Source organism: Carassius gibelio, chromosome B23 (genome assembly GCF_023724105.1).
Source record: "Carassius gibelio isolate Cgi1373 ecotype wild population from Czech Republic chromosome B23, carGib1.2-hapl.c, whole genome shotgun sequence".
In the NCBI taxonomy this organism is placed as follows: Eukaryota; Metazoa; Chordata; class Actinopteri; order Cypriniformes; family Cyprinidae; genus Carassius; species Carassius gibelio.
Genome location: NC_068418.1, coordinates 7004905 through 7017549, shown reverse-complemented (window position 1 = coordinate 7017549; position 12645 = coordinate 7004905). Strand labels below are relative to the sequence as shown.

The window sequence follows — 12645 nt, the reverse complement described above, 5'->3', positions numbered from 1 at the left end:
TTCAGTGATATCCTGAACACATCCTGGTCTCACACACACAGAAGCCGGACAATGACAGCAGCAGAACACAGAGAGAGAGAGAGAGAGAGAGAGATGTGTGCGTAATGAGATCGCCTTGGGTGAGTTTCCTTTATTTGCTTACACTGTTTTCCATGGTTCAGGGTTTCAGGTGACACACAAACACATGGTGTCTATTTCACAAGCACAATCTCAGGTAATAAGGTCACTGGACTCTCGGCAGGGCGTCTCAGATCAGAGATACCCTTCACTGGCTCAGTCTCGCCCTTTACCCAGCATGCTCTGAAAAACCTGGAGTCAGAGGACACGCTGAGATATAAAGTCACATTCGAACTCTGAACTTACATTGCGAGATATGAAGTCACAATTACGAGACAAAAAAATGCAGTTATCTTCTTTTTCTTTTTAACAGTTTTACACTGCTGTATACACAACCAAAACACTCTCCTTCACTAGTCGACCAATGGTCACTGATTTCACTTCCTCACTTTCACTTTTTGAGAGTTGTCAGCTGACAGAACACACCAGTAATATGAAAGCACACGCAGGTCAGAGACGACTATAGAGCTCCCTTTGTTCATTCAAAGATCATGCACAGAGACACACTAAACTACAGTGTGTGCACAATTAGTGGGAAAAGTTGAAAATCAGCTGAGATGACTATTTTTTCCAAGCACATTTGACCAATTCCAAACCACATCAATCTTAACTACTATTGATTTTGTATTTACTCATTTATAAGCGATATATAATAGTCCATGAAGGCTGGAAGTGAAAAAGTAAGTTTTGGGAGATAATATTTAGTCCATCTCTGCAAGACAGACTTTTCAGGATAGGAGATGAACTCCCAAATCTTTCTGCCAGATTCTTGAAGACAAAAGGATGTGATTCTGGTCCTTCAAGACCCGAACTCAACTTAACAGTTTATAAAGTCTATTAAAATCAGTTCTTTGTGTATTTTGCAACACTTCAATAAGTGAGGGTCGTGTTTTAGGACTTTTTACCCAAGCAAAGTGTCTGAGAACCTCACATTGCACTTCTGTTGACTGCAGGTAGGCTGCAGTTCTGGAAAATGGTAGCACTGGAGACTAAATGTTTCCTGATGGCTTTACACCTATTTCTTCACATTAAATCCTAATTCTTTTACAGGTAACATTTGTCTTTTCTTCTCCACCTGTATGACCATTGTGTATATACAGTTTTATAAATACAATGTCATATTATCTTGTGCACAGACCAATAGTCTTGCGTGCTAGATGTCACTGCAACAGAAATGGACCATCCAATCAGAAGTCTGGCTCTTCTAGGAGAAAACGCAGTGTATCTGACAGACAGATCGCTCCATGAGCATGGGTTATATAACACTTGGCTGCGGTCTCACCTCCCTTTACAATACACTGTGTGAGAGAGAGCAAGAATGTGAGTGCTTTTGGATGAAAGAGAGAAACAGAGACGAGGTAGAGAAGACATGTTAAACAGAGGAGAACTTCAGTGTGTGTGTGTGTTTGTGTGTGTGTGTGTGCTTGGCTCCATCACTGAGGCAGAGCTGCCAACCTGTGCAGACAAATTAGTCCAGACAGACAAATTAGAGCACAGAGAATGTGCCTACAGCAGAACTACATTACCCAGCATGCTTCAGCAAAACGGCAACCCATTAGGGATGTTCATTTCGGTTATTTTTCCTAACCGACAACTGCCGCTCTTCAACCGATTATTAACCATTAACAGCCATGATTGTTTTAAATAAGAATTTAATTGATAAGTTTCTGTGACCCATTAAAAATATGAACATTTGTTCCCGGTGATTCATTTTACATGCGCAAAAGCAGAAAACAACAGACCATGAGCATTCACGTGGTCTTCATATCACATCACGTACCTGCAGCGCTTCTGTGAGCAGGGGAAAACATAATAGCAAATAAATAGGCCTATATGAGAAAAATATAGTTTTACTTGAATAATAAATTAGTTTCGGTTAATTTTTGTGCTGCGCTAATTTGTTACTTTGACAATGCAGTCTGTTCATTATGATATTAAAATACAGTCAGTCAAAAGTATGGGAAAAAAGCACTGCTCAGTTTAAATATGTAAAAAAAATCTGTGCTAAAGTGTTATCATCATACCACCGTGATGTTAGGCAAAACATTTTGTTTTACGTGGATATTGGAAGGCGAGTGAAGTCCTTATTTATAATAAATAATAATTTGGCATTCAAATACATCGCACATACATTTGATTTTGTGTCGAGACCCATTAGAGACCCATCAGTTTCGGTTTAGCCTAAATTAATTTGTTTTGGCTTGTCGTTTATGTTGCTTTAACTTCTTATAGGTAAAAGACATTTGTAATGTAACAAAAGAGTTAAGTTTCTAATAATACTCCACAATCTTAATTGTACTATACTGTAATATAAATTATATTAATTATATAATATTTATAGTATTATAATACCATAATAGTAGTATTAGTTGACTGTGCCCATCTGGTATCTTGTAAATATGATTTGGTTTCCAGGTGGACTGGTAAAACCTGTGCACCCTGACACAGGAAGTCCCATAAAGAGTGTGTGTGTGTGTGTGTGTGTGTGTGTGTGTGTGTGTGTGTGTGTGTGTGTGTGTGTGTGTGTGTGTGTGTAAAATGCAAACGGTCAGTGACTAAACAGTTAATAATTAAACTAAAATCTCATTACAGGCTCTTTCACCCAGGAAAACCCTGACTACAGAACACACATTTAATATCACCATACACACACGAGCTGCTAATAGCTAAAGTATGACACATGCTGCAGAGAACAACAATAACTGCCCTTTCTTCTTCAGGGTTACAGTTACTCCAGGACAATGATCTCTGCTTCATAACATGCAGGAAAAGCTCCATAAATGAAGTCAGATGCTTTCTGTGTTCCTCACATATCAGCTTGAATAATGCCGATTTAGAAGATAAAACCTGAAAACCAATCCCTGCACACAGAGGCAGGAGACATCATCAGGCAGTTCGTTATGTCTGAGGTTATTAGTAGTTGACCATCATGTTATTTTTTTGTTTGTTTTTTTTTATTACCAATGCTGAAATCTTAGAGAGAAGGATCAATAATATAACATCTTCACACCCATTAGCAGGTGCTGTGTGTCAGTGCTGCTCATTTGCATAAAGTTAAATAGGTGTCCTGGACACACCTTTATCACACGGTCACTCACGTTGCTGGAAATCAAACCAGCCGCCTTGCTGTTGTAAATCAGTGTATGTGTGCGCGTGTGCCATCATCATACAGACACAAAAGCTCTGACTGACCAGCCAGAGAGGTCACTGACTTCTGTTTCACATCAGTCATCTTTCCATAAGAATACCATTTCCTTCAGACACACACGATCAAGTATGTGACCATCCCACAGTTCATTGAACTCTAGCTAATCATTATTCCTCCACTGAAGAACATCCAAACATTAACAAGAGGTCCAACTGACCTGGGTGGGGGGTTACTTAAGGTCTATCCACAACAATAATCACATGATTCTGTTAATATTCCAAATCAAAACAAACAAAACAGGGCCTGCGGCTACAGACCGACCAGTGACTGAAAACACGTGACCATGTCTCTCTCTGCAACATTTCACCCGGCAGCTCCAACCAAAGGAAACATAACTTTTGCCCGTTCCTAGGAGACCGGAATCCTTACAGAAAGAAAGGCATTGTGGTCTGGAAAGACAAGCGCTGTAAATCCACAGCCTCAGTGGAATTCCAGCATTCCCAGAGAGAGAGAGAGAGAGAGAGAGAGAGAGAGGGAGAGAGAGGGAGAGAGAGCTAAGCCAAATCACTAACACCTACAGAGCACCTCACAGACGTCCTGCACTCTTCCCTTCATTCCTGTGTTTAACTTAATAAAACTTAATAAAATATAAAATTTGAAAAGTAACTGTGACCTTATACCAAACAATTCACTTTTTTTCTTCACAATTACTAGTTGTAGAATCAGAATTGCAGGATATAGTCAGTGGTCAGTGACTTTTCTCTCAGTTGAGTTTTATTTAATCGCCCAATTTTGACTTTTTCCTCAACTGAAATTTACATCTCGCAATTCTGACAATTCTCGTAATTCGGACTTTTTTCTTCTCAGTTGAGAGTTTATATATAGTATTTGTGACTTTTCTCACAAATAGCTAGTTTTAGAACCAGAATTACAGGATATAAAGTCAGAAGTCAGTGACTTTTTCCTCTCAAAAGTTTATCATACACAATTTTGACTTTTTCCTCAAGTTTTTATTTTGCACAATTTTGACTTTTTCCTCAAGTTTTTATTTTGCACAATTTTGACTTTTTCTTCTCAAGAGTTTATTGCACAACTCTAACTTGATTTTATCGCACATTTTTGACTTTTTCCTCTCAACTGAAAGTTTATATGGCACAATTTGGACTTTAGAAATTATATCTCGCAATATTTACTTTTTTTTTCTCAATTGAGAGTTCGACAGTATGTGGAAGTCCCACATTTTAGTGAAAACAACCATTCGGCTTAATGGTAAAGGCCCTATCTTTCCTTACTGCTGTAGAACACACATTATCTGAAGATTTCTTTGATTCTAGCCAATGATAGTTCAGCTATGATACCAGTTCTGTCAGAATCATACTGAAATAAGAGGCCGGTCTCAGGGAGTAGTATTGCTCAACACACCCAGATACTCATGCAGGTGACACGTGTTCAACTCCAGCATGCAACACTCCCTGATCCCTGACCTAGTGACCCTCGGTCCTCTCTCGTCAATCCATATTAAAGTGTCAAAAATGCCAAACTTCTTAAAAGTTAAATGTCAGAATCTAAAATGACACACTACTTCCAACAAACATTGAAACATCTAGAAAGCAGCTCAAAACAGCAACGCATGTCACCTCAAGCTTACCTGATCTCCATTTGATGATGTCCGTGAACTCGCTGTTGTCTCCGGCCTCAGAGGCCTCAGACACTGTGCCCACGGCAGCCATCTTCCTTCCCAGGAGTCACGGGGACGTCTGACACGCTGAAGTAGAAATCCGGCTTTCTTTTACATATACAGTCCACTGCAAATCCCTGCAATTGAGCACATCATCTCATCAGCCTGAGCTCTCTGAAATACCATACTTATATATTGCTTTCACATGGCCTCATTATGTTACATTTAATTCAGCATTCAGTTGTCAACTCAGAAAAGCCAAATTTGGTTTCCAGTCCAATTTGTTATATATAATGGTCCCTTTGATTTCAGGAAATGTAGTAGGCCATCCCATGAATGTCCACTTACTGTCTTACACAGTGCACGTTGCTTTCTGAAACATTTACACAGACCACAAGAGAGGGGGCAACCATGTGACCTTACTTTTTGAGCAACTGCAAAGCTTTATGGGAGAGCTGGAAAGTGCAGTGCAGGGAGAGGCCATACTCGACTCAAATGAAACGGTTTCAACATGGGCGTATGAACTCCTCTAGATCATTTAGAAAATAGGAAGAGGTGTGAAGACAATGGGAGAATCTGTGGCGCAATCGACCCGCAGGCTGCTCACAGGGGAACTGCAGGGATATGTGAACGTGGACTGATGTGGAATTCTTCTGCATTACAAATCCAGTCCCAAGATCAATAAAACAAGCAATGGCAAGATATTTTCATTGAAAACCAGTTCTCTTGTTTAAATATAAACTACTCTGAGTTCTCAGTTTCATTCTTTAATTCAAAAACATTCCATTCTGGATTGAAGTGCAATACTAACACCGACTAAAATTCAGAATCTACTTCTGTTTCTGATATCATTACAATTCTGATTAAAACATTCTGACTTTAATTCTGAAGCCAACATAAATTCTAATTTGAATTGTTATTATTAAACTGATTCAAATTCTGATTCCCACCAATTCTAATTCCATTTCTGATGTACTTTAATGTATTGGTTTCTGCCACTAATTTTGATTCTAACTGATGCCAACTTAAATTCTGATTATAATTAGGGCTGTGCAAAAAATTGAATGCGATTTTCATGCACCTCTCATCAGTAAAGACGCTCCTGTATTTAGAAGTATATCTCCAGCACGTACGTTCAGATCAGGGATGCCAGGTTTTTACAACAAATCCTGCCCAATTGCTTTTCAAAACTAGTCCAAAACTAGAACAAAACTAGAACAATCGCGCTTCCAGAAGGTTCCACGATAAAAAATTGCTTCCCGGGGTTTAAATATACTTTTTTTAGCATGGTAGCATTGGTAAAATTCGCATTTTAGGGGCTAAATATCACGTTATTTGTATTGGGGTCGCTTTGACCTGTGGACATGTAAAACAACCACAGACTTGGCAACACCTGTTGGCATTTACTACACCGATCCGTAATTCACTGACAATCTACACAAAATCGATGTTAAAATTGCAGGCGATTCTTTGTCGATTTTGAAAGCGATTTTATGTTAGCTGTCGGTCGACTACGGCTCTGTGTAGTAACTGCCACTCCACTTGAACCAAGGCAAGCCGGCAATTTTTTATCAGGGAACCTCCCGGAAACGCGATTGTTCTAGTTTTGGACCAGTTTTAAGAAGCAACTGGGCAGGATTTGTTGTGAAAACCTGGCAACCCTGATCCGAACGCAAGTGCTGGAGATATACTTCTAATTACAGGAGCGTCTTTACTTCTTGATTTCGAATGTAAATTTTATATTGATACAAATTCTGATCCTCACTATTTTATTTTTGTTATTATCATTTTGATTCTAATTCTGACCATTTAAATTCAGATTATAATTTCTCATTCTATTTCTGATTCTCGCCATTATAAATTGAATTGTCATTTTCATACCTATTCAAATTCTGTTTCTCACCCATTCTTATCATCATTCTATTTCAGATTCTAAATGACATCATAATTAGAATCAGATTAGGATTAGAACTCCGATGGTGATTATGATTCCCACCAATTCTATTTCTCATTCTAACACTGATTGTGATTTGAAACAACTCTTTTACTGATCGATATCCTAATCTCATCATTTCTAGTTCTTACTAATTTCATTACTAATTCAGATTAGAATTTTATTATAATTCTAAGTTTTGATTTGATTCTGTTTTAAAATGACACCACAACAGTCAAGCGGGTGAGATCTAACTTGTGTACATCCAACATGGTGTGAACACAACATAAATTTATTCATTTTTAATTTTGGTTTTACCTCCAAAATTTTTCAGATTAACAATGCAATTCAAACCTATTTGTGATGCTGCAAATAACAGAGGTTTCCTTGCATAGGGTGCTTCCCATGGACCAAATTAATCAAAGTACATTTCATAACTCATCATTATTTCACAAGTTACAGTATTAAATGATCATTCAAACATGCTCTGGTGCATCAGATGGCTCATCGCATTCAGAGATAAAGTAGGGGTGCTGAAAAGCTGCAAAGAGTTTGTGAAGTCAAGATTGACCTGCATCAGAGAGTATAAGATATTATCAGCACATTTAGCAGCCATTCTAAAGAACACCATCAGAACACGGGTGTGACCAATTACTGCATGAGAAAAACCAGGTCCTTTGTGTGTGTGTGTGTGGAAGACAAGTTGTAACAGGAGCTGTCACCCAGCAAAACAGGTGACCATGCATTCATTCTGTAGCTCCCCCCACATTCCTGCCCTCAAACACACACACTGATCACTAAGGTCCACCAACACCAGAGCTCTCAAAGCAGCACTCCAGCAGCTGACGGACACCACGGCTGGGTGATGATGAGCTCATCGATTAGTAATGAGCAGGAATGTTGAGAGTCGCTGGAGAGGATAGAAACGGTCCCCTCTGATAATGATTTACAGCATGTCTTGTCCATTAAAGGCCTCAGCTTTATAAGCAAATGTGTTGGCATGCAGCAAGAGTGAATGACGTATATGTCTAATTTTAGAGTCCTGCATACAAAACTTTGTGCTTCCATTTTCTCAGCTTCCATCTTGCAATAATAGGCTTGTGCATGCATTCTTGCATTCAGTTTTCTGTTCGTGCATGCTCATAAAAACTAGATTAAACAGTCGAATAGAAAGAATGGAGTGTCTGTTCTGGATGAAACAGAAAAAAAAAAGAATTTTTAGAGTTGAAAACATGGCCACATTCGTCAAAGTGTCTGCAGACCCTAACAACAACTCAAACTAACCTCAAAAAACATAACACTGACCCTAATAGTCATTAATTGGCATAAATGACTCTAATCCCAAAAAAAAACCTTAACAATGGCCCAAACCTTTACTAAACCTAACCAAGTCAAACTCTAACTAAACCTGACTTTAACTAACCTAACCAGCTCTAGATGTGACCCTTACTAAACCCAACCACCCTACCTACCTTTTACTAACTCCAACCACTGCTTTAACTAGCTATTGCAATTCAAGATCAGTTTGTTTGAGTTTCTTATAAAACATGCATCAAACTTCTAACTAACTTCTAGTAGCCTATTACAAGTCAGACTGACCATCGGAGAAACCAAACACAGAAGCATAGCCTTCATTCATCTGTTTGTTTGCTTATTTAGTTGAACTTGTTTAGTTGATCTGGTCAGTCGGGTTCAGGCGCTCATAATTCAACAAACCTAGCAAAGTGTTGTAAACATTCGTGCAAGAGTGCTTTGAAAGCACAGCTCTCACTCACCTCTCAGTCTCTCAGTGAAATACAGAGACGAAATGCTGACTGGTTGACTCTTCTTAGGGCATGTTGTTCACTCTCCACACTTCACAACACGTCTAATATTCCAGATCTCTGCCCAATGCTTTCACGGGAGATTCACAGCTCCATTCAGGAAATATTGAAGTTATCCAACTCGATTGTTTCGGCGCTCCTGTAGTGTTTCAGCTCTGCCACAAAGTTTCCTTTGCTCATGAATAACAAAAGAAGAGTTACAGCGCTTCCCAGCTCCGCCCACACTCACCGCGGGAATGATGGACGCGTGACGCCACGGCGCGCGCCGCTGACGCCCGCGTTGGTTTGAAAGACGAGCGCGTCCCCTTCTGGAATATACTTTGCTAAACTTTCTGTTTTGTAGGCTTGGGGATTGAGTATGCAGATGCGGACAGTAGTGGAGTATTTTAAAAGTTGGCTAGTTTACACGTGTCTGTACTTTATCAGACTAAAGCTTCTCTTCACAACACTCCAAAGCTTGATTCTGTTGGCGCATTTTTACATTAGGCTGCTACATATAATTTAATACTTACATTAGAAATCTAGTACTTGAGTTAAAGCCTACAACATTTTTAATGTTCTTAAAAATATAAACTTTATTTATGAAATGCAGTGCATTGCAGTACAAAAGTCCAACATTTGGATTAGGTATGTATAGTGAAGTGAAAGTTTTCAAAAAGAAAGATACTTTTTCAGTGTACATGAGTAAAGCTCAACTTCACTACGGTCCACCTCTATGTTTTAAGAAACTTTAACATTTAAAATAATGGTTCAGGGTGTTTTATATGTCTAAACAGTATATTCAGTGATTAACCAGCTAGTCAAAGTTAGTGGTGACTGGTTTGCAGGATGGTTTCAGAGTTGTTTTGACCACTTTATCTGGTCAGGACTCTCTTAGTTGTTCAGGGAGACCAGCTTAGGCTGGTTTTAGTTTAGTGGTTATATCGTTATATGCACCTGTCAAGCGGCCGGCTTCATTAGGCAGCAAGTGAACAGTTAGTTCTTCAACTGAAAGGGAAAATGGGTGAAAAGTTCTGAGTTACTTTGACAAGGGGCAGACAGAGATGGTTAGATGGCTGGGTCAGAGCATCTCCAAACTGACAGGTCTTGCAGGGTGTTTCAGGTATGTACTGGTTAGGATCCACCAATAATGATGCAAGGAAGAACCACTGAACCAGTGACAAGTTCAGGAGCGCCCAGCTCTCGTTATTGATGCACTTCATGAGGAGCATATGTTATTCTGTCTGGTCCGATCACACACACAAAAAAGCTACTGTAGCTCAAATTGATGAAAAACATAATGCTGGCCATGATAGATGCATTGCAGTTTTCACTAACAGACCGTCAGATTGTCCATCACCAAAAGCATGTTCAATGGCCAAAGTGAGCATCAGAACTGGACATTGCATGGAGCTGGAGATTTGGCCTGGTCAGATGAATCACATTCTCTTTAACATCAGGTGGATGGCCAGGTGAATAACCACTGTGTATGAGAGACGAGAGAAAGATGCACTGTGGGAAGAAGGCAGGCCGGTGGAGGCAGTGTCAAACCTTGGGTCCTGTAATGGATAATGCACACTGCCACACTGCAAAACTGGTTCAAAACTTGTTTAATTTGGGATGTTGCACTGGTCTTCAAATTATCCAGATCTTATTTTGAGTGAGCAGGCTCCACCCGTAGGATCTGAGCCGTTCTAAATGTTGCTAATACATATATATATAAATATATATTATATAATATATGTAATAGCATAGGCCATATTTCAGAAGCAATATATAAACTATTACAGACCAAAGAAGGTCAAACATGTTGTTTTATTTAACATCTTGAATTATTTAACAGAAGTTAGCTTTCTTTAGGCCTAGCTATAGGGGGCAGTATAAGACCATCTATTTAACACCATATCGAATCATTTTTAAGTTTTTCTTATTTGTTTTGTCATCTAGCAGGTGTGTGTGTGTGTGTGTGTGTGTGTGTGTGTGTGTGTGTGTCCTGTTTTAAGGACTCCATTCGTGCTGGTGAGCAGCATGCGCTTCATCTTCCTTCATCTATCCAGAGCAAATCAGCACTGTCACATACTGAAAGTATTGCATTCAACGAGCAAATGTTTTTTCTTCTCTGAGCAACGTTTGATCTTTGCATTTGACGTGATTACTGCAGTGGTGCACGTCTATCGTCGATCCTCATATAGAGGATATAAAAGTGAAAAGTCATTACCAGGAGTGGGGTTCGAACCCACGCGGACATATGTCCATTGGATCTTAAGTCCAACGCCTTAACCACTCGGCCATCCTGGTGAATGCACAGCCCTTTAAAGCCTGAAAACAATATATACCTGCGACGTTTTACTTTGAACAAAATCTTGAATTGATACTTTTCATCTTTCTAAATCTGTTTGTGGTCGTTTGCGCCGCATTCTGTAGTTTCAATTAATATTCAGAGCTGCTTAGCATTTGGTGCAGCTGCAAAGACTGAGTGTTAGCATGCTAACTGACTCACTTCCGAGAACCAAAACTCATGATTTGGTTGATAACTATCTTAAAAGATGAAGACTGATTATATGAATTGCAATGCTTGAATTAATGCTTGCAGTTTTATAAACTATATATTTTGTTGCATTATCGTGATTATAGTAGTATTGTTAGCCGTTTGATTAACAGTTAGCAAGCTAAGAACCTGCTATGTAACACTCAAGCTCCTGACGCGCCTCATCAAAACAGTTTCACTCAGTTTGCGTTTAGGTGTTATAAAAAGAGAAAATATTTAAATTAATACTTTTTATTATAATTAACTATATTAATACTTTGCTAACATCAATATCACCTTGTTTAATTGGTTGTCCGAATCTAATCTTAAAACTTGTGTGAATTCCTGAGGATAATTGATAGATAGGCAGTATTTGTCTGTCACTGGAATAGTTTGGTTGTTGTTGGTAAATAAATGACAGCTCAAACCTACCTAAGCTGCCCTTGATTAGCCATGTTTTTGGCGTTTTATTTACCATAGCCACAGTTTTATCACAAATACCATGGTTAACATATTGTTAGTGAAGCGTGGTTAATTTGTGGTTATGATGGTTTAACTATAGTAGGCTAACTATGGTTTTTGGTTTTATTTGTAGTAACCATGGTTCATTTACGTGTTTGGCTGGTCATCGCTGGTCAACAGGCTGGTTTTACAGAGGTTTTGTTGACTTGTCTAGCTGATCTGGCTGGAGACCAGCTTAAACCAGCTAAAACCGGCCAACCACTCCAGGTTGATTTTAGCTATTCTTTTCAGCAGGGGTATAAATATACATTATGTTTTGAGCGTTTTCATATGCTCAGAACATAATACAAGATCATTCTTATAAGGTCATTCCAGGTCGCCAGCTCAACCAGATTGGCTGGTCTAGGCTCCGTTCAGCAGGAAAATCCCTCCATACAATAACCTGAAAACAAAACTAAAACAAAAAACAAACATATCAGTCCTTATACATCAAATTAAACTAACTTTCTCCTATATCCTCCATACTGTTTGCAGATGAACTTTGATGGTTCGGTTTGAAACCTTCAAGCATTAAAAAACATTTTAGAACAGCATTTCTTTGTATATTAATATGATATTTGCATATTAAAGTGAAAATCAACAGAAAATAAGAGGAAACTCAGCACAATCTTGTGAATTTGCACAATCTCATTCATACATTGTGTGAGGTGGACCTTCATGTTTATTTTTTGAATCATACATAAAAAAATCACATCATATGAATTCATTCTGAATCGACACCTGGTAAAACAGTTATGTTTTCTCATGAAATCAGTCCGGCGTAGTTTTTCTTTCATGGTTTGTTACATTGTTAAATTTGAGATACATTACTTTTGAAAACTTTTAAATTATTTAATGCCACTAGATATTAAATAGACTGGTTTACTCACCCACTGTAATAACATTCGCCCGGTTACCTGAGCAGGTGCATTCCTCTTC

The 12645-nt window shown here is 38.7% G+C and overlaps 1 protein-coding gene and 1 non-coding gene across 6 annotated transcripts in view; both read right to left on the bottom strand.

The window, feature by feature from the left end:
* The window catches only part of utrn (utrophin), a 193575-nt gene extending 184654 nt beyond the window's left edge, over positions 1 to 8921 (bottom strand). For 3 of the 5 annotated variants that reach the window (XM_052594679.1, XM_052594685.1, XM_052594683.1), the window contains exons 1-2: positions 8652 to 8916; positions 4914 to 5080 (exon numbers count right to left, since the gene is read on the bottom strand). In XM_052594679.1, coding sequence (XP_052450639.1) covers positions 4914 to 4995 — 82 coding nt within the window. In that variant the 5' untranslated portion in view covers positions 4996 to 5080; positions 8652 to 8916. Of the gene's footprint in view, positions 1 to 4913; positions 5081 to 8651 lie in introns of all 5 variants that reach the window. The other 2 variants (XM_052594682.1, XM_052594686.1) reach the window with 1 other exon arrangement.
* A 1972-nt stretch (positions 8922 to 10893) lies between these two features.
* trnal-uaa (transfer RNA leucine (anticodon UAA)) lies at positions 10894 to 10976 on the bottom strand. Its single transcript has one exon. It is a non-coding gene; the product is annotated as a tRNA-Leu (tRNA).
* Between the last annotated feature and the right edge of the window lie 1669 nt (positions 10977 to 12645).